The following is a 25,557-nucleotide window of genomic DNA, read 5'->3' as shown; positions in this document are numbered from 1 at the left end:
GCCCAATATGTTATGTGTATACATGAATAATTACGGTATATATACATATAGGTTTGATGTCACTACCAGATTAGCTCCCCATATTCCTTAAAAAAAAAAAACTCCCACATCTTTTAGTTTGATGCCTAACCTCTCATGTGGGTCCTTATCAAATGCTTTCTGAAAGACAAATAACACCATATGCACCTCTCTTTCCATACACTTCTGTTGCTTCCTCATAGAATTCTAGTATGATATTAAAATTATCTGAACCCATGGTAACTTTTCCCTAAAACTCCTGTGCTTGCCATATGTTGGTCAATCTTTTCCTTAATAATGCCTTCCATTAATTTATATGCAATGAAAAGTAAGCTTACTGGCCTATAGTTACTTGGATCTGCCCAGTCAATCCTTTTATTTACTCCCTGGGTATATAATGTTGATTCTTTGTATCACAGACTCCATGGATGCTAGGTTGCCCTAGTGATAGGATCTTGGGAAACACAGAGAGAGATTAAGCACTCTGAGTATTATAGTCTAGCTGAATACCCATGCTTCACTACGGGGAAGCAACAGGAAAAATGTGTTCTAAAATATACAGAGTGACAATATACGTCCTGTAAAGGTTATAAGGCAAGATTTAGCACATTATCGAAACAAAGTAGGTTTACTAATTATTTCTTGAAATGCTTTATTCAAATATAAGCTGTTTTAAATATAGAAGACTTAAACAGTGATGATCAAAACTCGTTTTGGAATAAAGCCCCAGTGATACTGAGGCTTGGTGCAATAGGGGTTGCCAGTCCGCGTCATGGTATATGGCTTGAACTTCCGCCGGTTATTAGAGACGTGGCTAACAATGTCAACCTGCATCTGAGCGGCCAGAGAGGCGGTGCTGAGGCACGTGCCGTCACCCCTCATCCGCACCACACGGTGAGGGACCATTACTTCGTCAATATAAATCCTTTCTTCCTCGGTCATAGTTTTACAGGTTTATTTAAAGAGGTATAAACTTAATAGAAGAATCTGTGAACAAAGTATGAAGAAGAATAAAATAAAAAAGTATGAAAATCAAAATCCTCAAAAAAATATATATATTTGCTTTAATATACCTTGGAATAACCTAACTAGATTATTTTAAAAAAATAAATAAATGCCAAGTTATAAACGCCATGTTGAAACTCAAAAATATCAAAATACTTTGAAGAAATTTATTTAAGACAGAAATGGAGTGAATGGGTCTAAAAAACTATAAGAAATTAAGTGCTTGGACCACAATTTTTTTTTTAATTTAATTAGCGAGCACCTATGGGCCAAGGGTAACCTACATTCCAAATTTCAAGTCCCAAGTCCTCATGGTTCAGGAGATTTTGTGATGAGTGAGTCAGTGGTATTTGGCTTTTATATATATATAGACTTTTATATATACAGTAATCCCTCGCTATATCGCGCTTTGACTTTCGCGGTTTCACTCTATCACGGATTTTAAATGTAAGCACATCTAAACATATATCACAGATTTTTCACTGGTTGCGCTTTCTGGACAATGGGTCTTTTAATTTAGGTTACATGCTTCCTCAGTTTGATTGCCCAGTTGATTTCATACAAGGGACGCTATTGGCGGATGGCTTAGAAGCTACCCAATCAGAGCATGTATTGCATATTAACTAAAACTCCTCAATGCTATAAGATATGTTTCCCGCGCGGTGCTTGTTTGCTTCTCTCTATCTTTCTCGCTCTCTCTGCCTGACGGAGGGGTGTGAGCAGAGGGGCTGTTTGCACAGAGGACACGGACGCTCCTCTACAAAATGCCGCTTTATCGCGGTGCTTCTGTATACTTAAAAGCATGTATTGATTTTTTGATTGTTTGCTTTTCTTTGCGAGTGCTCTCTCTGACATTCTCTGCTCCTGATGGCGCTCCTTTGAAGAGAAGATACTGTATGTTTGCATTCTTTTAATTGTGAGAAAGAACTGTCATCTCTGTCTTGTCATGGAGCACAGTTTAAACGTTTGACTAAAGGGTGTTATTTCATGTCTAGAGGGCTCTAATAATGTTAACAGGGTGGGAGAGTTTATAAGGGCTTAAAATATATAAAAATAACCACACAAACATATGGTTTCTACTCAGCGGATTTTCACCTATCGCGGGGGTCTGGAACGCAACCCCCGCGATCGAGGAGGGATTACTGTATATAGAATCTCAGGGAGGCACAATGGCACAGTGGCTGCTGCCTCACAACTTTGGCCACAATAATTGATCCAGCATAGTTGGGAGACATTTCCCTAATGTTCAGGGACACTTAAGAGACCATTTCACCATCCACTCAAAGCTATTTCAGTTTCTCCTCCGCCATCGATTTCAGTGCATTTCACTGAGTTTGCCAAAATTGTTGAATATTTTTGTGTTTTCTCCAAAAGTAAGGTGAAACTAATTTAGTCGAGTTTGTTCATCACTGATGTCATGCTTAAGTGCTTAAGACCTAAAGCCAAAACATAGCTAAAGTTATAAAAGTTCTTTTGGATGTTGCCTAATTTGGAAATGAGACTGGCAAGTCCAGTTTTACATTTGGAGTTTAAGTAGGATTAATAACCACACAACCATTTCTCTTTACATAACACAAAGAAGGAGTGTCCTCGTACATACTATGACGAGTCCAATCTGAAATATAGGCAGCAAATGCAATGATATTCACAACTCAACAACAACAACAGCAACATTTCTTTCAAAGTGCTTTAGAAGATGTCAAATAATCAATTCAAAGCCAAGAAAAACAAATTTAAATTACATAAGAATAATTAAGAAATAACATATAAAAATAAATAATGCACACTTACATCAGGTAGTTATATAACTAATAGAGAAATAACGTACTTATATATCAAATTTTTTTTAAGTCTCTAAAGCTGTGCCCAATGATAAGGTCAAGTCATGGTTTAGAATGGCACTGTTAGCCTGGAGTACAACAAACTAACACACAAATAGTCAGTTAAATATGTTATTATGTGGAAAGTCTTATTTAACTATCAAGTCAAGTCAAGGTGGGGAGCATGCACTGGTACAGTGCACTGTCACACACACTACACGACAAAACAACTTGCAACCCCCCAGGCAGACGCACGGTCCAGTCCCACCCTCCGGAAATGACACTCTATCTGCCGCAGCCAGGTGTTACGTGGGCGACCCCTTGGGCCTGGTCCAGCCACTCAGGTCCCAAACAATGAGGATCTTATGAGCTGGATCACCCTCGGGAGGGAAAACGCACCACATGGCCGTAGTGCCGTAACTGACCCTCCCTCACAATGTAGGTTATGTGCCTCATTCAGGACTCCATGAGCAACTGCTCATTCGACACAAAGTCAAACCAACGGTACCCAAGGATTTTCCAGAGAGACACAGTACCAAAGGAGTCCAGACTTTGTCTCAGGTCACTGGATAGTGTCCATGTCTCGCAACCATATAGCAAGACAGGAAGCACCAGGACTCTAAAGACTTGGACCTTCATCCTTTTGCATAGATATTGAAGGCGCCGCACACCCCTATTATTATTTATTTATTTATAATATTAATATCTATTATTTTACTATTACAGCATTAAATATAAACAATCATAAATACAATTTTTGTTGTGATGGATTAACATGAACATATAAATAAAATGTATTATTATTCTTATTTACATCTTAAAGGAGAAAATATAAAGGGCGTTCATTTAAGGAAGAATGTCAGGAAACACTTCTTCAAACAAAAGGTGGGAGTCAGGAACTACTGAGTCATATTTTTGAAGCAGAAGCCTTGACAACTTTTAGAACGTGTTTCATTAACAGATCCAATAAGCTGAATAGCATTAACTCATTTGTCAAGTTTCTGACTATGTAATATATTTGTTCGTATTAACAAATACAGAGAGAGACTGGGCAAAATCTAAGATTTTAGGTTCAGTAAAAAAAAGATCCAAGAGAAACAAGACAGTATGGTTGCAGAGGATTTCTGAGGAAAGTTGCCAGTTGTAATTAATCTTGGCAACTTCTCATTAAAGTATTAGTTCATGAATCCATTTTGCTGGATGTCAAAAGTGCAGGCTGGTGGGACTGGTATAATGTTGTGGCTTGTATTTTAATGGCATACATTAAATGCCTTGAAATGAGCAAAACAAGATTTGAATTACATGTAATAAATGAATGTTGCTCCCAAGCAGATGAATTGTCTTATGGCAGGAAAGTACTGATTGAGACAAGGGGGCCCTTTCATCAGGATATTGACCCATGCCATAAAGGTAGAAAAATCCTGGAATATTTCGAGTCATATGCGATGGACCTCCCAGTTCGAATATGCATGATGAGTATTTGGAGAGCTCCACCACCAGTTAATTTTCTGCATTGCACCTGTCATGAAGCAGCATCCCCCGGGCAATACGTTCATCTACTAGATGATGACATTCAGGTCCATTTCACGATTGAGTGGGTGTTTTTAATAAAGCAGTCACTTATTATAAGCTTTCGCACAGATGTATGCATATCTTGTAGGATTATGACCATACAAATGCAACTGCTCTAGCCCTTCAGGTTAGCCTTTTTTGTTTTTTTTTTCATAGTCTTTTAATATTTGGTTAGGGTTATGAACAGACTGATGATGGTTCAGTGTTTGGTGCATTAACACAGTAGAATTGGAGAGTTGGCTGTGGTGTTCGCTTCTCTGAAATGCATGCTTATAGAAGAAAGCCAACATCTCCATGAAGACCAAACTTCACCTGTTCCAGACGCTGATCTTACCAATTATCCATTATGGATGAGAATCATGGACCTTGCTCAAACTGGATGTGAACAAACTTGAGTCATTCCAAATGCAATGTCTGTGACAAATCCTGGGAGTCTCACTTTGTGATCGCTTCACCAGCAAAACCATTTGGGTAAGATGTCAGCAGCAACGAACTATCAATGAACAAATCAAGCAGTGAAGGCTGAAGTGGTTTGGCCATATGTGCAGAATGGGCACACACAGGCTACCACACAAACTCCTCAGGATGCACCGACTTACCCATTGGAGGATACAAAGGACTGCACCCAAGAAAATGTACACCAAACAAGTGGAGGAAGATCTGAAGATCCGATGACTTGACCTGAACCAGGCCAGACACATAAAGCGTCTGCTTCGGAAGATGGCTCTATTTTAAAACCATATGTTCTATATGTAAAACAGTAGTATCCTAATTAATTGTGTAAAAATTCAGCATCCATCCTTCCATTTTCCAACCCGCTGAATCCGAACACAGGGTCACGGGGGTCTGCTGGAGCCAATCCCAGCCAACAAAGGGCACATGGCAGGAACCAATCCTGGGCAGGGTGCCAACCCACCGCAGAAAATTCAGCATTAATTAATTAACACATATTTTTGTTGATTATATCATGTCATGTTGCTTTTATGTTATGTAGCTTGCGCTGTCATATAATGCAATAAATGAGCCTTGGGATAACCAATATTTCTGTTTATATAACTTTTAAGTTTCTTGTTTTCTTCCTTAAGTTCACATTAGTCAGTGTAGTAGCAAAACTACTGTAAAACTACTAGACAAAAGTAACCAGACGCACAATATAATATACAACAAACCCATGAAACATCAATGACTGTTCTCACGCCAAAGAATTAGTCTAGTTAGATGAGCCTTAGGCTATGTTCACACTGCTATGTTTTAATTTAAATATACAGACAATGGTGTCTGTTTTCATCTTTTATCCACTGCGCCCTGTGTTTTTATCCCTAATAAACTGAGACTTTTGAAAAGTCTTTCTGTATATTTCTGAAAATGCTGGCTCAGTGTTTCAGCATGAATGAGTGAAAATGGGAGAGTTTTGAAGACTGAAGATGTTTGTTGCCCACAGATTGGTTCATGATTATTATGCGGATCATCTGTGATTGGATCCTACTCATTACAATGCCTTATCCCCTGACTGGTCAACCTTCATGGTAGAAAACCATATTCCAATATAGAGAACACAGGGAAGCTGCTTTCTATAGTGCTTGTTGTGTGGCTTACCTGTATGCATCTAATTTACATTTTTTACAATTTGAATGCGGCATGCATGCATAAATGCAAATAACTGACCAGTCTCTATAGTTTTGCAGTTAATCTTATGGCTGGCGATGTAACTGTCCCTTCAAATAGGACACCACCTATTAATGTTTCTGTCGATGTGGGCATGCCCAGTGTAGAAAAACAGTTACGTCATACTTGTTTTGGTTGTTTTAGTGTGGAGAGAGAGAATTTCTTAAGTGATGTGGAAATGCTACTTTGGATGGACATTTAAATGAAAACATAGTAGTGTGGATGTAGCCTTAAATTTTATAAGGAGTTTTAGTATATGAAGACTCATGTATGTGGAAAGAAATGCAAAACAAATAAAGAAACATTTTTCTATTTCTTTTAGACATCTCCTTTTCAACTCCTGAAACACCTAAGGTGGATGAGAAAAGTATGAAGCCAGACAAGCTAAAGCCTTCAAGTAAGTGCAATGGTGGCTTCCCAAATTCATCAACCCATGCATGTTTCAGATTTTAAATGCTTGATTTAAACCAAATCAACATAAAATAATTAATGCGGTAATAGTAATAATGTTCCCTGTAAAATTATAAAGCTTTAGCTCTATGAGATTTTTCTTAGTTTGACATTGACAGCATTGTTGTATTTGGTTGTAAAATCAATAGAACGGAATTGTCCTCACAGTGTAAATCTTACAAATTCTCTTTCATGTTTCTTCTGTATCACATTTTAGTTACAATTATTGTGTCTAGAGAATGATTATACAGCATAAAAATGTGGCTATTGTACTAGCACCATAATATATTTACAGCATACACTTACATAATACACCCATTAGTTTTTTGTGTTGACAACAAATTATATTTACCTACTTAAGGCCGTGTTACATTTGAGTATTTTTCCAGTCATAGCCTTCATTTACATAATTTTCCGGAGTTGGAGACATTTGGCGGCATGCTGCCATAAATGCCAGTTGCATTGTATGACATACCCTGTGACTCACTCCAACTAGTCTGCAACTCGCTCCTGTTTGATTTTCTCTTTAGTTGTAGGGGCAGCTCTGTATGCATGTGAGTTGACAACCAATGGTCATTCGGAAGTAAAATGCATACAGTATGTCCTTCAGGCAGCACACTATTAGTTTTCTGATAAAGGAACGGGCACAACTGCTGGAAGTTCATCATGCAGTTACTAAATTTGACAGGTCCACTGGTATTTAGTCATGTAACTGATGACTGGCGACAAGATCAGCATCTACAGTTGGCAGATTTCGCATACCCTATGAATGAAGTCACATAATTTGACATAAGCTTTAGCTGATTCTGTCATCCAATGTGACAAGGACTTCACACAATTAATGACATAGTTCTACAGCTGAAAAACTGACAAGTTAAGTGACACGCTGAAGATCAAGTGACTTGGTGCAGTAGTAGCACTTTTCGTCTGACATGAGAATATTTCAAAATTTTAAATTGAACTTTCAAAAAGTTCAGAATTTTGCCCTGAGCTTCAAGCTCAAATGGTAATAAAAAATCACATAGTAATTGCAGTAATCTGGGAAACAGAAGGCGTCTTTTATATCAAGGTAAAGAAAGACAAATCTGTAGTCAAAATAACAGCAGAAAGACACTCAAAAATATCTGCAACATAAGATTGTGAATTGCGCTAAAATCCTCAGACTCCCAGATGCACAGTTTAACTCAAAGCTTAAGTGCAGATAAACAGGTGAATTGTGAGTTAGTAGACACTGGACCCTCCTGCAATATGTTGCATCTTTTTACAAAGTTGTATTTCGAAATAAAAGATGTAGACTTAAAACCTTTTAAACTAGGAGTGTGCGATATTGACAGAAAATTGTATCTCAATATTTCCTAGGACCTTGATGATAAAGATAATTTGACGATATTTTATATTCTTTAAAAAGTGCTATAAAAGTCTTATTGATCTAGCTTGGTCTTGATATTAATTGTAGCTTACTAATGAGATTAATGAAAACAACAGTTAAATGCAATGGGTCTTATTTATTTACTTAAAATATAAAATAACACAAAAACATTAAAATCACCTATCAAAGTATTACTGACATCAAACAGTGCAAGTATGAGTAAACTGTTTCAAAGTGGCCTGCAGAATTTACACAAAAGAGCAACAAAACTACTGTAATGAGAGCATTTTTAGGTACTTACAGTACCCTTAATGTAAACAGGATATGAATCCAAAGGGAATAAAATACTAATTATAATTGACCTACAGGGCATGAACATTACAGTCTGGATAAACATAAACTCCTCTTCTTTAAAGAGAATTGTGCAGCATACAAGCAAGAACAAATACTATAAAGAGAAAAAAAAAAAACTATAGCATTTGGAAATAAGATCTGTCATATACTGCACAAAATTACAAAAAAACCCAAACCTATAACATTTTAAAACATATTACAAAGTTCTTTCCAATATAGCACAAATATATCAGAAAAAAATAAAACAATTGTAAAGCTCTTCTGAGGAAACTTCGAGTTGTGTGACAGAAGAACCAGTCTGTCCACAGCACTGGATTCAGAGCAGCACAGTCCCATGTTACAACATTTCCTCCGGTGCTGCTTGAGGCAGGGATGCATGGGTACTTTTTTGTAAATTCCCCCAATTTGGGGAAGTGTAGTTTTTGAGTTTGCCACCACTCAAGTGGATTTAGATCACTGTTCACCTCAGGTATCATCATGTAGCTCTTGATCTCTTTGTCAATGGCAGTGTACAAAGACTCACCTTCTGTAAATCCCTTTGTTTTTTGAAGTATCTGCCAAAAGACTTTCTTTTCTTTTATACCCAACCGTGGTCGGTTCAGATGTATACATGGGATTTACAGGCATTCACAACGTCTCCGTTCTGCTTCATCATTGCTTTAACATTGTTGTCTGGGCAGGGTGGATCGGGGCGAGGAGGTTGGGATCTGTGTGAGTGTTCTAAATAATGAAAGAAAAGAGTGCTTTGGAATCAAGGACACCATACCAAGATGACTTGCTAAATAAAATGTGCCCGAATGGCATATGCTTCTTAGAGAAATAAAAATAAGCCATTTAAACTAATTTATTTATTTATGTATTTTTTTGCCCGACACCTACAGGGCTCTGTACTTGTGGTGCACTGACCATGCATGCTTATGTGCTCACCTTGCTCACACGCAGTGGTTAATCCTGTTAGGTTACATGAGACAGTGAATGCTTGAACTCTCAAGTCATGTTGTTGATTGTTTTTTGCAAAGTTAGTGACATACTCGATCATTTTAGCTCTCACATTGTTAAAACAACAATTAAGATATTATTGTACAAGATACATATCGCACACTCCTATTTTAAAACTGTCCATTACAATGATCACTTCTTTATGTAAAATTATGGGCACAATGGATTCACAGTCATCAGCTCTGCTGGAAGATAGTTTTCTTCTAACTAAATAGTACTGATGTTTGATAATGAAATAGGGTGATTATGATATTTAACTGAGCTGTATAACTACATAAGTAATGAAGTTTATAGAGGCTCATTGCAGTTTGAGAGTGAAATGTCATAATTACGGGTAGCCAGATATTTGCTAAGGTAGACACTGGAGCTCATAGCCTTATACATAGGATGGATTCACTCTTAATATAAAATTAAGCTTATTTGTATGTTGACAGAGTAATTTTGATTTTAGAAGTAGGTGAAACATAAGTGTAATTCTCATAATAAATGGAAGGTATTCACACATCTATTGTACCAAAGCAGAAGCCTTACTGGTAATGTAAAATTTGTCTTCTTGGTCCCTAAACTGAAACCTAAACATCAGATCACGAGTATACGCAGCAGAAATGAGATTTCATTTCAGGGCCACTGGGCTGACACTCCACGATAGGGTGAGAAGCCCGGTTATTCGGAGAGCCTTAGAGAGGAGTTGCTGCTCATCCAGACCAAGAGGAGCCAGTTGAGATGGGTTGGTAATGTAAGGATGGTCCACTGGGCAGCTCCCCCTGGCACCCCTGTAGCAGACCCATGGCATGCTGGAGGGATTATATCTGGGAGCGCCTGGGAATTCTCCAGAAAGAGCTGCAATCTGCAGCAGGGGACAGGGAAGTCTTGGCCAACCCGCTTGGCCTGCTGCCACTATGATCACCACCAGGAAAAGTGTTTTTTTGAAGATGAGTGATAAGTGTCATTAGCATTAACACTAGAATTACCAGAGCCTACGAGAAAGCTCGTAAATCCAGCCCACCCTAAATCCATTCTCACCTTTCTGTCAGAGTCTTTTGTACTGTAAATGTGTTGATTAACAGAAAGCAGCCTGGTATCCCATCCCCCCGCCTACCACTGCAGTTCATTTCGCAAAGAAGTTTTTCATTGCTCAGTGTTTATCTTCGAGTGAAGTGTTGGAGCTTTATAGGGTGAAATAGTACTGTACATCATCATTTGGAATACATACATTTCATGTGTGTTCCGTGTCAACAACAATCTATGTGAAACATAGTTAACAGAGAAACTTTTTCATGTTTTAGTAATAATTGAAAAAATGTAAACAAATGAAATGAAATACAAATATGAAATAAACACTTTTACAAAAAGTACAACAAAACATGTGTGCTTTTATTCAAGAATATAACCGAAGAAAAAAGAAAGCAGGTTACGGTAGGTGCTTGATGCGACAGCTTACGTGGTGCAATGCTAAGAACTGCTGACTCCCAATCAAGAGCTTCTGGGTTCGATTCTGGCAGCTTTTCAAGTTAACTGTTTTGAGTAAAGAGCTGCAATTATTGTTAATATTATACAATAAAAACATTGATTTACGTCTGTAACAACCGCTGTAAATTTATAATGCTTTTCAAAGTTAATGTTTTTTTATTCAGTTTTATTCTCTCGGTTGCGTTCACGCTCGCCCCGATCTGACAGCGCTGTTTTCAAATACAGACACGCTATAACAGAGATGAACTCAGATTGGAGAAAACAGAAGCCCTCCTCAGAAGAAATGTCCACTCACATATAAGAACAATGTAGCTGCACCAGGCGTAACGGCGAAAGTCTGGCGTCATCCTGCCAATCACCTGTTTTTCAAAGAAGCAGCACTGGTTACAGAGCTCGCCAACGCTACACCGTCCAGATCTAAACACTAACGTGGTGTATGTGCCCAAAAAAAAGTCTAACTGCATTCTCTTACCATTGCTTGCATACTAAAGTGTCAGCAGGTATTTTTCATGGCATTACACATGTAATTTGTGAGCATGCCCTTGACGATCAAACAGAGGAAGCTCTACAGTATACTTGTGACTTTATGCTGTAGGAAGATAAATAAATAAATCAAGATAAGTAACATTCGGTCTGGCTTTTATATAAGTAACATATAAATGCTTCTTATGTAAAGACCATCACAAAACATAATCACAAACATGAGTTTGCACGATACGTTGGCGAGCTCTGTAAGACGTGCTATTTCTTTGAAGGACAGGTGATTGGGAGGATGACGCCTGTATTCAAACGGTGCCATCTTTCGCCTTTACGCCTGGTGCAGCTGCGTTGTTCTTATATGTGAGTGGACGTTTCTTGCAGGGAGGGCTTCTGTTCTCTTTCTCCAATCTGAGTTCACCTCTGTTATAGTGAGTCTTTATTTGAAACCAACAGTGTAGTAAATAACATTTAATCTGGCGTTTATGTCATTTCAACATAGTGAAAAATCAAGCAAAATTACCCCTTTTATTGGCTAACTAAAAAGATTACAATATGCAAGCTTTTGAGGCAACTCAGGCCCCTTCTTCAGGCAAGATGTAGGTAACATATAAATGTTAAATGTGTTGATAAGCAGCAAACAGCAAGCAGCCTACTCTCACATCCCCCACCGGCGCACAGTTTTCTCAACTCATGTCTGTTTACCTGCATGTCAGTTGCTTGGAGTTGTATAGAGTGAGAAGTCAAGCAAAATGACACCTTTTATAAATACTATATCATTATTTGGAACATATGCTTTTCATGTGTGTTCCATGTCTACAACGATCTATTTAAACACATCGTTAAATAAGAAACGTTTTTCATGTTTTAGTAATAATTGAAAAAATGTAGACATGAAGTTTATGATGTGTGAAGCCTGAATTTCAAATATCAAAGAAACACTTTCGCAAAAGGTACAAATATAACAGAACAAGTGTGCTTCTATTCAAGAATATAACTGCAAAAAAACAACTCACGTTATGGTGCGACATTGACACGCTTTTGCTATGAGTGCTTAGGTGGCACAACGGTATCAGCTGTTGACTACTAATCTAAACGTCACGGGTTAGATCCCGGACAAGTCCATTTTGAGAAGTGAGCTGCACATATTTTTACTATTTTAGAATAAAAACATACATTTGATTCCAGTCTGTAACAGCCGGTGTAATTTATGATACTTGTAAAGGTTAGCTTTGTTTTTTTTTTAATTCAGTTTTATTCTTTCAGCTGCGTTCACGATCCCACCCCCCCCCCCCACATTTGACACTGCTGTTTTCACATAGACGTGCTATAACAGAGGTCAACTCAAATCGATCTGGCTTTTATGTAAATAACATATAAATATTAATGTTTTGGGTGCATGCACCGTCCTTACATACACCGTCTTTTGTATGTAAGAGCCAGTCATGATTAGGGAATGAGGTGCAAAGAAGTTTAAGTTTCTCTGGGTCTTGCACATAAGTCAGGGAAGAAGGGAGTGAGAGATGACAGGTGAATAGGGACAGCGTCTGCAGTCCTTCAGGCGTTGTACCAGTCTGTTGTGGTGAAGAGAGAGCTGAGCTGAAAGGCAAAGCTTTCAATGTACAGAAGGAGCTGCATTCCTACCCTCACCTATAGTCATGGGCTGTAAGTAGTGACCAAAAGAAATAGATCATGGATACACCCTACTTTGTAGGGTGTCTGAGTTCTTCCTTGGAGATAGGGAGAGGAGCACAGATGTTCACAGCAGAGAGAGGTTGGTAGCATGCATTGATTACAGTGTGTTGCTGCATCCATCACACAACGAAACACCCATAGTAGGACCTAAGTGCAGCGGGTGACACCTCAGCAACACACTGGAGCAGTGTGAGGTTTTTCATAGTAGCTGGAGTGGCATTCCTACCACCCACTCCCACAGACATTCAGGAGGAGTTCACAATACAGTTGCTGCTCCTTCGCTTCTGATTATATGCCTCCTAAACTGGACACCTTCCTTTGGAGGTGTTTTGGGCATGTCCAGTCAGGAGGAGACCTCAGGGCAGACCCAGATAATATATCTTTTGACTGGCCTGGAAATGTCTCTGTATCCTCCTGTGGAGCTGGAGGAGGTGACAGGGAGAGGGGACATCTGGGCATTTATGCTCAGACTGCTGCCCATGACCTAGACATAGATGTTCCAGAAAGTGGGATGGATGGATGGATGGATTGTGGCATTACCTATCTGATAAATATTGTCTTTTTTTTGCCTTCTCAAATGTAAAAAAAAAGCTGAAAGTGAAGGTGACAGCGTCAAAGATCTTGTTCCTTTGGATGCAATGACGGCAGATCTTGAAGAAGGTAAATTAAAATGAAAGTTATAATGTACTGTATAGTAAATCCATTTTTTTCAACAAAAGTGTATATAAATATTTTGAGCATTAAAAACTCTTTTTTAGTAATTACACTAAATAAATCAACTGTCAGCTTTAATTCATGGAATTAGCCAATTAAACGTAGCCCTCAGGAGCACAGGTTGGTCACATGTAATGTTTAAAATGTTGCCACCTTTCTTTTAGAGTTGTCATTTGACTTTATTTTAATTTTAATTATGCTCGGAATTTGAAATTATTACTTTGAGGACTTGTGCTTGGTTTCCATCTCGAGATTCTCATATTAAAGCAATATTTACAAAGTTGACTTAATTAGGATCTGGTTAGATTTGGTTGGATAAATCAATAAAATAAGGTGATCAGCAGCTGACCTTCCCTTTCTATGATGTGTAGATCTTTTAAGTTTTGTACATGTATTTACATTTGGTGCCAGGTCCATTTTTTTAAATATGTCATTGTATCAGAATGTATGAATTTGCATTTTTTCAATTGACAAGCAATCAAATATCACTGCGTATGAAGTACAAACCTTTGCAACATTTCTATTTGTTTCTCAGTTTGACTTATTTTAATTTCCATTTAAAAGAAACAGAGTCTGCCAGTACGTGTACTGCACCTGATTCAGCTGGGTCACCGAGGTCACCAGTGCCACCAAGCGATGGAGATTCAGGTAAATTTATTTTACTGTTTCTTATTTTCTATTGTATCTGACAAGATATTTTCCAGGCCATATCTGTCATCTCTGAAAAATGTCACTTGACTGGCAACATGAACAATTTAAAAATATTATATCTTGCAAGATCAGTAAATATGTTTTTAGAAGAATAATTCATAATTATTATTTTAAAAACCTGAATGGAAATGTGTTAAGGTAATGCAATTTATTTATGCAAGTTGTACAAGAATAAAAGGTATGTTGTGTAGATTCGTATTTTTAATGAAGCAGACCACTTTTAATAAATGTCTATCATTTTCATGTATGCATTTTTGACTATTTATACAGGTGCTTTATACAAATATGCTTGTAAAATAATGAAATGAGCCTTTGTTTAAAGACACTTCTATATATAATACAAACCATAACATGTTAATTATGCAATTAAATGATTTACTTTTGAAATAGATGTTTATTTATTTATTTTAATTTACAGAATTTACCGGCATATTTACTTGCAACATACCTCTATGTGCGAAAACATTTCAAGTGAGATCTGCATTGCTGATACACAAGAAAGAACATCGAATTACAGGTAGTGCTTATGCTTGTTTATTCAGATACAATGAATTCAGACCCTCTTACTTTCTGCACACTTCATTGTGTTGTGATTTTAAAGTTTTAAATAGGAACATTTGGCAATTTTACCATTCAATCTACACTCAATTATCCATAATGACAAAGTGAAGACATGTTTTCAGAAAGGTTTGCAAATCTATAAAAGTCATAAATGGAAATCTCTGATTAATTTAAGTTTAGACCCTTTGCAGTTGTCCTTCAAACTCTTGATCTCAGGGGTGCAGTTGCCAACACTATTCATTATAGAGCCAGGAAAGATGAAATATTTGAAGATGAAATGAATAAATGAATTAGATGAAGGGTGACACGGTGGCGCGGTGGGTAGCGCTGCTGCCTCGCAGTTAGGAGACCCGGGTTTGCTTCCTGGGTCCTCCCTGCGTGGAGTTTGCATGTTCTCCCCATGTCTGCGTGGGTTTCCTCTGGGTGCTCCGGTTTCCTCCCACAGTCCAAAGACATGCAGGTTAGGTGCATTGGCGATTCTAAATTGTCCCTGGTGTGTGATTGGTGTGTGGGTGTGTGTGTATGTGTTTGTATGCTTGCCCTGCGGTGGGCTGGACCCTGACTGGGGTTTGTTTCCTGCCTTGTGCCCTGTGTTGGTTGGGATTGGCTCCAGCAGACCCCCGTGACCCTGTAGTTAGGATATAGCGGGTTGGATAATGGATGGATGGAATTACAGTAGATGAAATAGAAAATATATCCATTTAAAATGAAATGTAAAACACAATAAAGCATGCAGAAAGTGAAATGATCTGGACAACTTTAGAATTGACTGTATATTGTTAGGCCAAATTCTAGCAGTAATATGTGATGACTCAATGGCCTGCCAGTTGAATATTCTGCAGAGTTTCACCTTGGTGATATTATGTCCCATTGACTACAGCTGTGACTGCAGATGCCTTGAATGTGCAGTAATGCAGGATGACACAGTCTAGTTGGTTTCAGATATCTCACTTTATTTTGAATGGAAAATCCATGTTAATTTTTTTTCATTGACAAAATAAAGTTTTCAAAGCTAAATGTTGATCAGTTAAGGAAAACTATGGTCAGCGGATGTACTGAAAGTTTTTAGTTAATGAACTCTGATAATCAACAGCTTGGACTGGCCAGGACAAAATCAATAAAAATTTTCTAAACTGTAAATGAAAAACTCTTTCCACATGCTAAGTAGAGTCAAATATCGCTCAAGGAGGAAATTATGTTACTGACTGGCAAAAAGTCAGCATCTGATTCATACTTCACCCAAGTTCGAAATTGTGTTTCTAGCAGTAGATATCTCTATTCTGTAGACTGGTTTATTTGGGGTACAGCATGCTATTTAAAACTAATTAAATAAGCAGTGAAAGGAGTACAACAGCACACTGCAGCCAGTCAGTAAACAAATTAGGTAAAACATTCTCAAAGGTGCAACTGCTGCTGCATTGAGACAGTGCCCATGAAAATCCACCTGGAGGGCAATATGTGAAAAATCCTGGTGATCAGCAATTTAAAAGTGCAAGAAACGGTTAATTTTTTTCCAGGTCTCCTCTACACTGATCAGATATTACATGAAAACCACCTGCTTAATGTTGGGTAGGTCCCCCTTGTGCCATGAAAACATCTCTGACCCATTAAGGCCTGGACACCACCACACCCCTGAAGGGATCATGTGATATCTGTCACCAAGATGTTAGCAGCAAATCGTTTAAGTTCTTTAAGTTGTGAGGTGGGGCTTCCATGAATCAGACTTCTTTTTCCATCACATCCCACAGATGCTTGATCAGACTGAGATATGATGAGTGCTCTCACAACCACACAGACAGTATGCATTACTTTGAGGTTTTTTGCAAGCAGTACTTTTTTATATACTGTAGGTGATGTGGAAAATCTATCTAAAAGTGTAGTTTGCCAGGCAATTCGTAAAGTCTGTTTGGCACAGGAATATTTCCTTCAGGTTTTCATAGTGTTTCCTGGACACTTGCGTGTGCAGACAATAAAAGAGGCAATTCATGCCATTGCAGGTAGGTAATACACAGGCAAAAACACCCACAGTTCCATAAAGAATCTCACAATCAGCCTAACATTCTCATTACCCAGGATTTCCAAATGTGATTAGGGCACATGGAACTGATCAGACTGGAGTTTGATTAAACATTATTTGAAAAATGTACCTCTCCTCCTAATGAATAATCAGACACAGTATCTTCATCAAATATTTGACCTTTGTCAATATCTCGTTAGTCAGACACACGCTCTAGGGATATGACGTTCCCTGCAACTGACCGAGCAAAAAAAAAAAAAAGAGGGCTATATGGAATATACCTATGGCACACATTGAGGAAAAATATATGCAATGACAATCCTTTACCTCAAATGAAGTGACCACTGCATCCTGCCACTGTTTCTGAGGAGGAGTTTCCCCGTGGAATGCCCTCAGAAACAGGGCGATGGGCATTTTGGTGGAGAGCCAACTCTTCTGCAGGGGTAGGAACTGGACCGCATGGACCTCCACCTGTTTTTAGCTTGTCTGCCTTCTTATTAGCTTTAAATTTAATGTTTTTTATATTATATATGAATCTTTATGTCAACAATTCTTTAAATAGTTATATACCAAATTTACCAGTTTGAAGTATATTCTTGTACTTCACTTTAACCAGTTCCCATGTTCTCCTTCTGCTCACGTTTGATCTGGAATTATGACATATTAAATAATAATTAATCTGACACATAGGAAATGAAACGCTGCATTCAGGAAGTACAATGCACACTACTTAGTGTTTAATTTGTCGGCCACTTTTTGCCAGCCGTCTTTTCTGGTTTGTGCATATTAAATCTTGAAATTCTTCATATCGTTGTGCTCCTTTTGTGTGAAAAAATGCTCCCATTCTTTCACCCTTTTGTTGCAGCCTATCAAAGACTTGCTGATCATGTTTTCTAGACTCGATATATATGGGCTTTTCAATCAGCGCGGGCGAGCGCATTAATCTCGAATGATTAGATCCAGCTAGACTAATCTACTACAAAGTTGCATTTGAAAAACCGACTTATCTCGGGTGAGTTTCACCGGCATTAACTCATCCAAGATGAGGCATCTGATTTCGGATGATTTAAGCGATGTACGGGAACAAAAAACCCAGGACTTTAAAGAAAGATGATAATAATAATAATAATAATAATAATGCACCATCTGGCTTACTGACTGATATCACCAGCGCATGATTCTGTAAGAACAAAAATGGATGCCAGAAAAGGAGCTAAACAAACACTCAGATGAAATGTTCAGCACCCTCAGGTCCTAGTAGAGAGATGTGCCTTGGAAGCATGAAAATGTGTGTCAACATTGGAATCCACGTTTTGTAATATTTGTGTTTAATTTTGTCCTTTAAAGAGATATTGAATACATATGTGTTAAGAATTTTGTGTTGAGAAAGTGACCTTTTTATTTTGTATTCTATATTTAGAGAGAAACTGCATTGGATTTTCAAGACTTATCTTTTAATTTAATTCTCCCTAACAAAGTTAATCATGTTAAAATGATGTGGCTATGTACAACTTAAAACGTATTACAGAATATTCTAGGAATGTGTGAGGAACTTTATTAATAGCTGATATTTTTATATCAAGAATTATTCATGGCATATATTTATCTTATAACTGAATTTTCTCTAACAAAAATAATAGTGTTATAAAGATGTGGCTATGTACATTGCAAAATATTTTAAGAATGTTTGACGCACCTTATTAATAACTTTTTAAATGAAATATTATTTGCAGCATGGAAAGGATAAATACCAGTATTTTTGTGTTTTACAGCAAAAAACAACACAAGAAAATTGCTCCAGGCTCTAGAAGGTAAACACTTATTTTCAATGTATTTAATTATAGGTAAGCTTGCTGGCATTTGTTTTAAAATGAAACATTGTTTATAAAAAGTTGGTGATTTTTTGACATTTGAGGTATTCAATTAAAAATTACTGAATGTTGAGAAAGTAAAAAACATTATTAACTGTAATGATTATAAGTAGTTACTTCTCAAAACCAAGTACGGTATTTTGTAGTAATCATGCCGCAGAGAGCAATATGATTCATTATTTCTTTATGATTTGTTCTTCAGTTAGGTAGAAAAAGAATTAAACTTGTGCACAGGATAAGGGACTAACTTGCATTCTTTTATGAGAAAATGCTGACTTCTTGATACTAACAGAACACCCTGTGATAGTATAAATCAGTGTTACAGTTTCTGAATTCTTGCTTAAAATTATTTGAGCATATTTCTTAAAACTGTGAGTGCCCTGATAACCTCTTTATCTGAAAGAACCAATGTACACATTCCAATTCAGGGAGTCGCAAGCTATTATAATTTATGTATAACCTCAAGATGAACTGCTATGTTTCCTGTTTATTTCTTTTGTTTATTCTTGTCAACGAACTTGAGTATTTAAAGGAAGTCTCTCCTTCCTGCTAGCAGGCAGTCTGATCTGTCTGTCATTAAAAGGCTTGCTGCCTGTGACAAATTGAGGTGGCAGGTGGAGACAGCCGTTTTGACTCACCAAGAATAAAGAAATTGCTTTTTACTTTAAATTGGTGTTTGTCTCCCGTTGTTTTCGACTTCTGCATCCACAATGTTTAAATAACAATCTATGATTGAACTTTCTACATAATAAAAATCTAAATATAACTCACAACAGTAATGGAAGAGGGTGGTACCCTTCACACAGCCTCAAATAATGGAAAGGCAACCTCCATAATTCAACACACAGCAAAAGTTTAAGCCAGCATCAAAAATCTTTAATGAAATCTTAACCAAAACAAGTTCAGTGTATTCTTACCATGAACTCTGAAAATGTCTCTCATCCTCTGCTACTCAGCCATTTTATGAACTAAATGAACACTGAAGGACTTGCTGCACTCAAGAAAAAATATACCATACCAGAAAAACACATTTGATAATCTGCTCCCAGGCCAAGCATTTATTTTAGGAGCAGCAGAAATAGTGATAATGAGGAAAATTCAACTGCTTTAAGTAAAGCATGAACACCATAGGTAATAAAATGAACTTTGATTAATGAACAACAAACTGTAGACAGGAGCCAACAAAACTGAGAATCACCCGGATAGCTGCCACATGCAACATCAGTTATATTTGGAATATAATCCAGAAATCGGTGAAATAATAGTTCTGTATTAGGACCATGAGGAACAAAGTGAATCCAGACATCCACGTCCTTTGCAACAACTTGTCTATAGTTTAACCTCATGCTGATTAAGACAGTCTGTGAAAATAGGAAAAACATTTCTGTCACAAAAAATAAATATTATATACATAAGGAGTGAGTTGAAATGTTTTGGAGTCTGAACTATTAAGAAAAACATTAGTAATGTTAAAATATTTTATTTTTCAACACGGTCTCTGTGAACGCTAATATACTTTTTGTAAAGTTCACCAAACTTTTTTGTGCCTCACAAATAAATTGATTTGTCTTGCTTGTGCAAACACTCTTCTGTAGTTGGACTGACGTCTTCATGACTGGCATCGCACATCCTACAGAGGAAATCCTTCAGGTTGGAGAACACATGGTAGACGCATGAGGCCAGATGTGGAGAATAGTGTGGTTGTGACTTCTTTGCAAATCCACAGTTTCACAGGGTGCCCTTTGGGTCCCATACAGATTTCCATGCCTGCTTTCCTTGATTGACTACTACAAACACTGTTGCAAATCTGTGCCATTTTTATAGTTTAGTTCAATATGCACTACACCCCTAACTGCACAAGATCTTGCCAGTATTAATTTAGACATGGAATTTCTTTTGTATTGCAGAATCATTGTTCTTCTACAGAAACGTGTCTCTTTTCAAAAAAATGCACCTGACCTGCTCCCACAATGATAAACGGCACCCAAAAGATGGCCTGCATATAAATGTTGATTGATTCTACAACCTGAACCTGAGTGACCTGACCCATACTGCACATGTTTATTATTGAGAATGAGTACAAGTGACCTTATATCTGAGTAGATGTAAATTTGAAATTTAAAATAATAGTATTAAGGTATCAGAAAGAACAGATTTAAACGTGCACAGCAACACACAATATAAAATTACCAATCATTCCATATCAGTCACCATGGACGATGACAAAGGGAATAAAAGTCCAGCGGCCATGTACCTCTGTATAAGGATGGAAATGAAGAAGTCTTACCAAGTTCTGTGAATTCTCAGGCTGTGCCCACACTATTACACTTGCATTTAAAAATGCAGACATTAGTCTTTGTTTTTACCTTTCATCCACACAACACCTGCGCCTTTAACCCTGAAAACTGAGACTTTGGAAAACGCTCTCCAGAGCTGTCAGCTTCTGAAAACCCCAGCTCAGTGCTGTAGTGTGGATGGATGAAAACAGAGAATTTTGAAAACACAGACTCTGATTGGTCTGTGCTTATTATGTAGCCCTTCCCTGATTGGTTCCTGCTCATTACAATATCTAATTGCCTGATTGGTGCACCCTTTACGGAAGAAAACCATATTCCAACATAGCTGACATGGAAGAGTTGCTTTCCTGTATGCACCTAGCTTGCATTTTGTGCAGTTCAAATGCTACACACACATGCAGAAGGCAAATAATTTACTGGTTGTTGCAGTTTTGCAATAAATCCTGTGACAGCAGTGTAACCATCCCTTTAAAGAAAACACTTTCTATTCCTGTTTCCATTGATGCACACATGCTATATACTGTATATTATGCGTTTTTGGTCATTTTAGTGTGGGTGAAAATGCTCATATGGATGAAGATTGTTTTCTTTTAAAAAATTGTAGTAGTGTCAACGTAGTCTTACACTTAAATGTATAAATCACGTTTTTGTCAATTGCCAGTTTTACTGATACCACCTGTCTATAAGAAACATGCTAGTTAAGATTTTTCACAGCAAGTAACTCAGATATACATAAAATCACAATGTAATAAATTCACATATACATATATAACACATATATAGGGTGGTTCCGATCTAATTATGCAATTTTCATTACACTATAACTTATTAAATTTATTACATAGAAAATCACCTGAAAAATTCCAGACCATCGAGAAGTGTGCGAACTAACAACATAAAGAATCGTCTTCACGCCGAGCTGGAAATTTCCCCACATAAATCAAAGTCATCCAGACGATCTGGATCTGCATAATTAGATCTGAACCACCCTGTACAGTATATAGTAACTCCTTAAACTTTCACTTTAAAATATATATATCATAAAATATAAAAATCGTATATATTATTTAAACTTGATGCCCCTGCCGTCCCCCACTTGTTTTTGTTTGTCTCACACTCTTCTCCAGTACTCATGACTTGGCGTCTTTAACTCATTCTCCATCCTCTCAGTTTTAACTGAAATTAAATTATTTTTGTGTTCATGCATTACACAAACCCAATTTGAATCTGCAGCAGAAATGTTTACTTATTCAGTGTGTGTAATATGTGATATTTCAGTTTATTTGTAATAATTTTGCAAAAATTTCCAAAATCCTGTCCTTGACAAAGTGTTGCTTGACATGAGAAAAATGAATTTTAAATTATTTTAGCAGAAAGCGGCATTTTAACAACATGAAGAGGTCTTAATACTTTCTGAATCCACTGTACTTATAAGATATTGAACAAACTGAAAAGATATTTCAACACCCATCTTTTTAGTAATATCAAAAAGGCACATTTACAGGGAGATATTATAGTCATGGGGGACTTTAATTATCCAAATATTAACTGGGATAACCTTGCAAATGGAGGAGTACAAGAGCAGGAGTTTTAAGAAGTAATCAGTGACTGTTTTTAAACACAGCATGTTAAAGCACCAACAAGGGGTGAAGCCTGTCTGGATTTAGTATTCTGTAATAATCAGGATAGAATTGAGGGTGTAGAGGTGATTGAAACACTAGGGTCAAGTGACCATAATGTAATACAATTCTCAGTATTTTGTAAGAGTGCAGATTCAAAGACTAAAATTGTTAAGTTGAACTTTGGTAGAGCTAATTTTGAGCAGAAGTCTAAGTAGGATAGACTGGGATAAGCTTTTAAGTGTGAAAACAGTCGAGGAGCAGTGGGACAGGTTTAAAAATGTTTTACATGTAATGCAGGACAAATACATACCTACATTTGGAATTAATAGGACATTTTTAAAAACTCCACCGTGGATTAATAAAGATTTAAAAAAGAAGCTGCAAAGGAAAAAACTGCTTCATAAGGCATATAAGACTAATGACTGCAAAGTGAATCTTAGATCGTATGAGAATATGAGAGCAACCATTAAGAAGGATATCCAGGAGGCTAAAAGACAGTTGGAGAGGAATAGAGCAGATATGGAGAAAGAAGACCCCAAGAGATTCTTTCGATATTTTAGTAGCAAAAGAAGAGTCAAGGAGGAGGTCAAGTGCATCAGGAATAGTAAAGGGGAATTAAAAGATAGACAGTGAAATAACAGATGACCTAAACTTACATTTTTCTAAGGTGTTTACAAGTGAGGAAGTAGATAACCTCCCAGAGGTAACAGGGACTACTAAGGAGGTACTGAGGGAGTTGGAAATTGTAGAGGAAGAAGTGCTGCTCAGTTTAAATAAGATGAAATCAAACAAATCACCAGGACCAGATAATATTTACCCTCGAGTTCTTAAGGAGGTTAGTGAGTACAGATATAAACCCTTGACACACATTTTTAGGAAGTCACTGAGCACTGGAGATATTCCAAAGGACTGGAAAATGGCAAATATCATCCCATTATATAAAAAGGGTGACAGGGCAGATCCAAGCAACTATAGGCCAGTAAGCTTAACATGCATCACAGGAAAATTAATGGAAGGAATTATTAAGGATAAGATTGAGCAACACATGGCAAGGACAGAAGTTATTCTGAACAGTCAGCATGAGGTCAGAAGAGGGAGGTCGTGTTTTACTAACATGTTAGAATTCTATGAGGAAGCAACAATAGGATATGATCAAAATGGAGCAGATGAGATTATGTATTTATCTTAAGCATTTGATAAGGTGCCACATGAGAAGTTGGGCATCAAATTAAAAGAAGTGGGAGTTCAGGGTGATGTTTGTAGATGGGTGCAGAATTGGCTGAGACACAGGAAACAGAGGGTGATGGTGTGAGGAACCTCATCACAGTTGGCCGATGTTAAGAGTGGTGAGGGTGGCACGGTGGCACTGCTGCCTCGCAGTTAGGAGACCTGGGTTCGCTTCCCGTGTCCTCACTGCATGGAGTTAACATGTTCTCCCCCTGTCTGTGTGGGTTTACCCTGGATGCTCAGGTTTCCTCCCACAGTCCAAAGATATGCAGGTTAGGTGCATTGGTAATTCTAAATTGTGCTTGGTGTGTGTGGGTGTGTGCCCTGCGGTGGGCTGGCGCCCTGCCCAGGGTTTGTTTCCTGCCTTGCGTCCTGTGTTGGCTGGGATTGGCTCCAGCAGACCCCCGTGACCCTGTAGTTAGGATATAGCGGGTTGGATGATGGATGGAAGAGTGGTGACCGGCAGGGGTCTGTGCTAGGGCCGCTGCTATTTTTAATATATATAAATGATGTAGATAGAAATATAAGTAACAAGCTGGTTAAGTTTGCTGATGATACCAAGACAGGTGGATTGGCAGATAATCTGGAATCCGTTATATCATTACAGAAGGACTTGGATAGCATACAGGCTTGGGCAGATTTGTGGCAGATAAATATAAAATATTACACATAGGAAGTAAAAATGTGAGGTTTGAATACACAATGAGAGTAGACCCTAAGCTATCGAATTTCCAACAGTGTTCAGAAGCCATTAAGGAGGCTAACAGAATGCCTGGGTATATAGCGCCCTGATGTGTGGAGTACAAGTCACAGGAGGTTCAACTCAAGTCTTTATAACTCACTGGTGAGACCTCATCTGGAGTCTTGTGTACAGTTTTGGTCTCCAGGCTACAATTAGTACATAGCAGCACTAGAAAAGGTCCAGAGAAGAGCGACTAGGCTGATTAAGGGCTACAGGGGTTGAATTATGAGGAAAGATTAAAAGAGCTGAGCCTTTACAGTTTAAACAAAATAAGATTAAGAGGAAGACATCATTGAAGTGTTTAGAATTATGAAAGGAATTAGTCCAGTGGATCGTGACTGTTATTTTAAAATGAGTTCATCAAGAACACTGGGATACAGTTGGAAACTTGTTATGGTTAAATTTCACATTAGGAAGTTTTTCTTTACACAAAGAACAATAGACGCTTGGAATAAGCCACCAAGTAGTGTGGTAGACAGTAAGACATTAGGGACTTTCAAAACTCGACTTGATGTTTTTTTTGGAAGAAATAAGTGGATTGGACTGGCGAGCTTTGATGGGCTGAATGGCCTGTTCTCGTCTAGAGTGTTCTAATATCAGCTGTTTGCAGTGTCTCAGTAAAAACTTTAACCTATGGATTTCTCTAAAACGGGATTTCTTAAACTATGTGTTTTGGGCTGTGGGTTGCCACCATTGGGTCGTGAGTCACTGTAGTATTTAATGGTAAAGGATTGCAGTGGTTCAACTTAAGTTGATGAAGCAATCAACATTGCTCCAATAATCATCCTTGATAACTGCCCCCAGCGATCATCCATGACTTACCAAAAAGGACAATCCATAACCCCGACTTCACTGATTCTCCATGGGAGAACTTCTGCTGTGTTACCCACCAAGCTGTTCT

At 37.7% G+C, this 25,557-nt stretch overlaps 1 protein-coding gene across 3 annotated transcripts in view; it reads left to right on the top strand.

The window, feature by feature from the left end:
- LOC120535130 (zinc finger and BTB domain-containing protein 41-like) overlaps nt 1–25,557 on the top strand; it is a 133,291-nt gene that overhangs the window by 75,591 nt on the left and 32,143 nt on the right. For 2 of the 3 annotated variants that reach the window (XM_039762739.1, XM_039762737.1), the window contains exons 10-14: nt 6,403–6,477; nt 13,486–13,554; nt 14,173–14,256; nt 14,738–14,836; nt 18,670–18,708. In XM_039762739.1, the coding sequence (XP_039618673.1) occupies nt 6,403–6,477; nt 13,486–13,554; nt 14,173–14,256; nt 14,738–14,836; nt 18,670–18,708 (366 nt within the window). The remainder of the gene's footprint in view (nt 1–6,402; nt 6,478–13,485; nt 13,555–14,172; nt 14,257–14,737; nt 14,837–18,669; nt 18,709–25,557) is intronic. The other variant, XM_039762738.1, reaches the window with a different exon arrangement.

Source organism: Polypterus senegalus, chromosome 9 (assembly GCF_016835505.1).
Source record: "Polypterus senegalus isolate Bchr_013 chromosome 9, ASM1683550v1, whole genome shotgun sequence".
Lineage (NCBI taxonomy): Eukaryota > Metazoa > Chordata > Cladistia > Polypteriformes > Polypteridae > Polypterus > Polypterus senegalus.
Note: the sequence above shows the minus strand (reverse complement) of the source record. Positions and strands in the feature narration are given on the sequence as shown.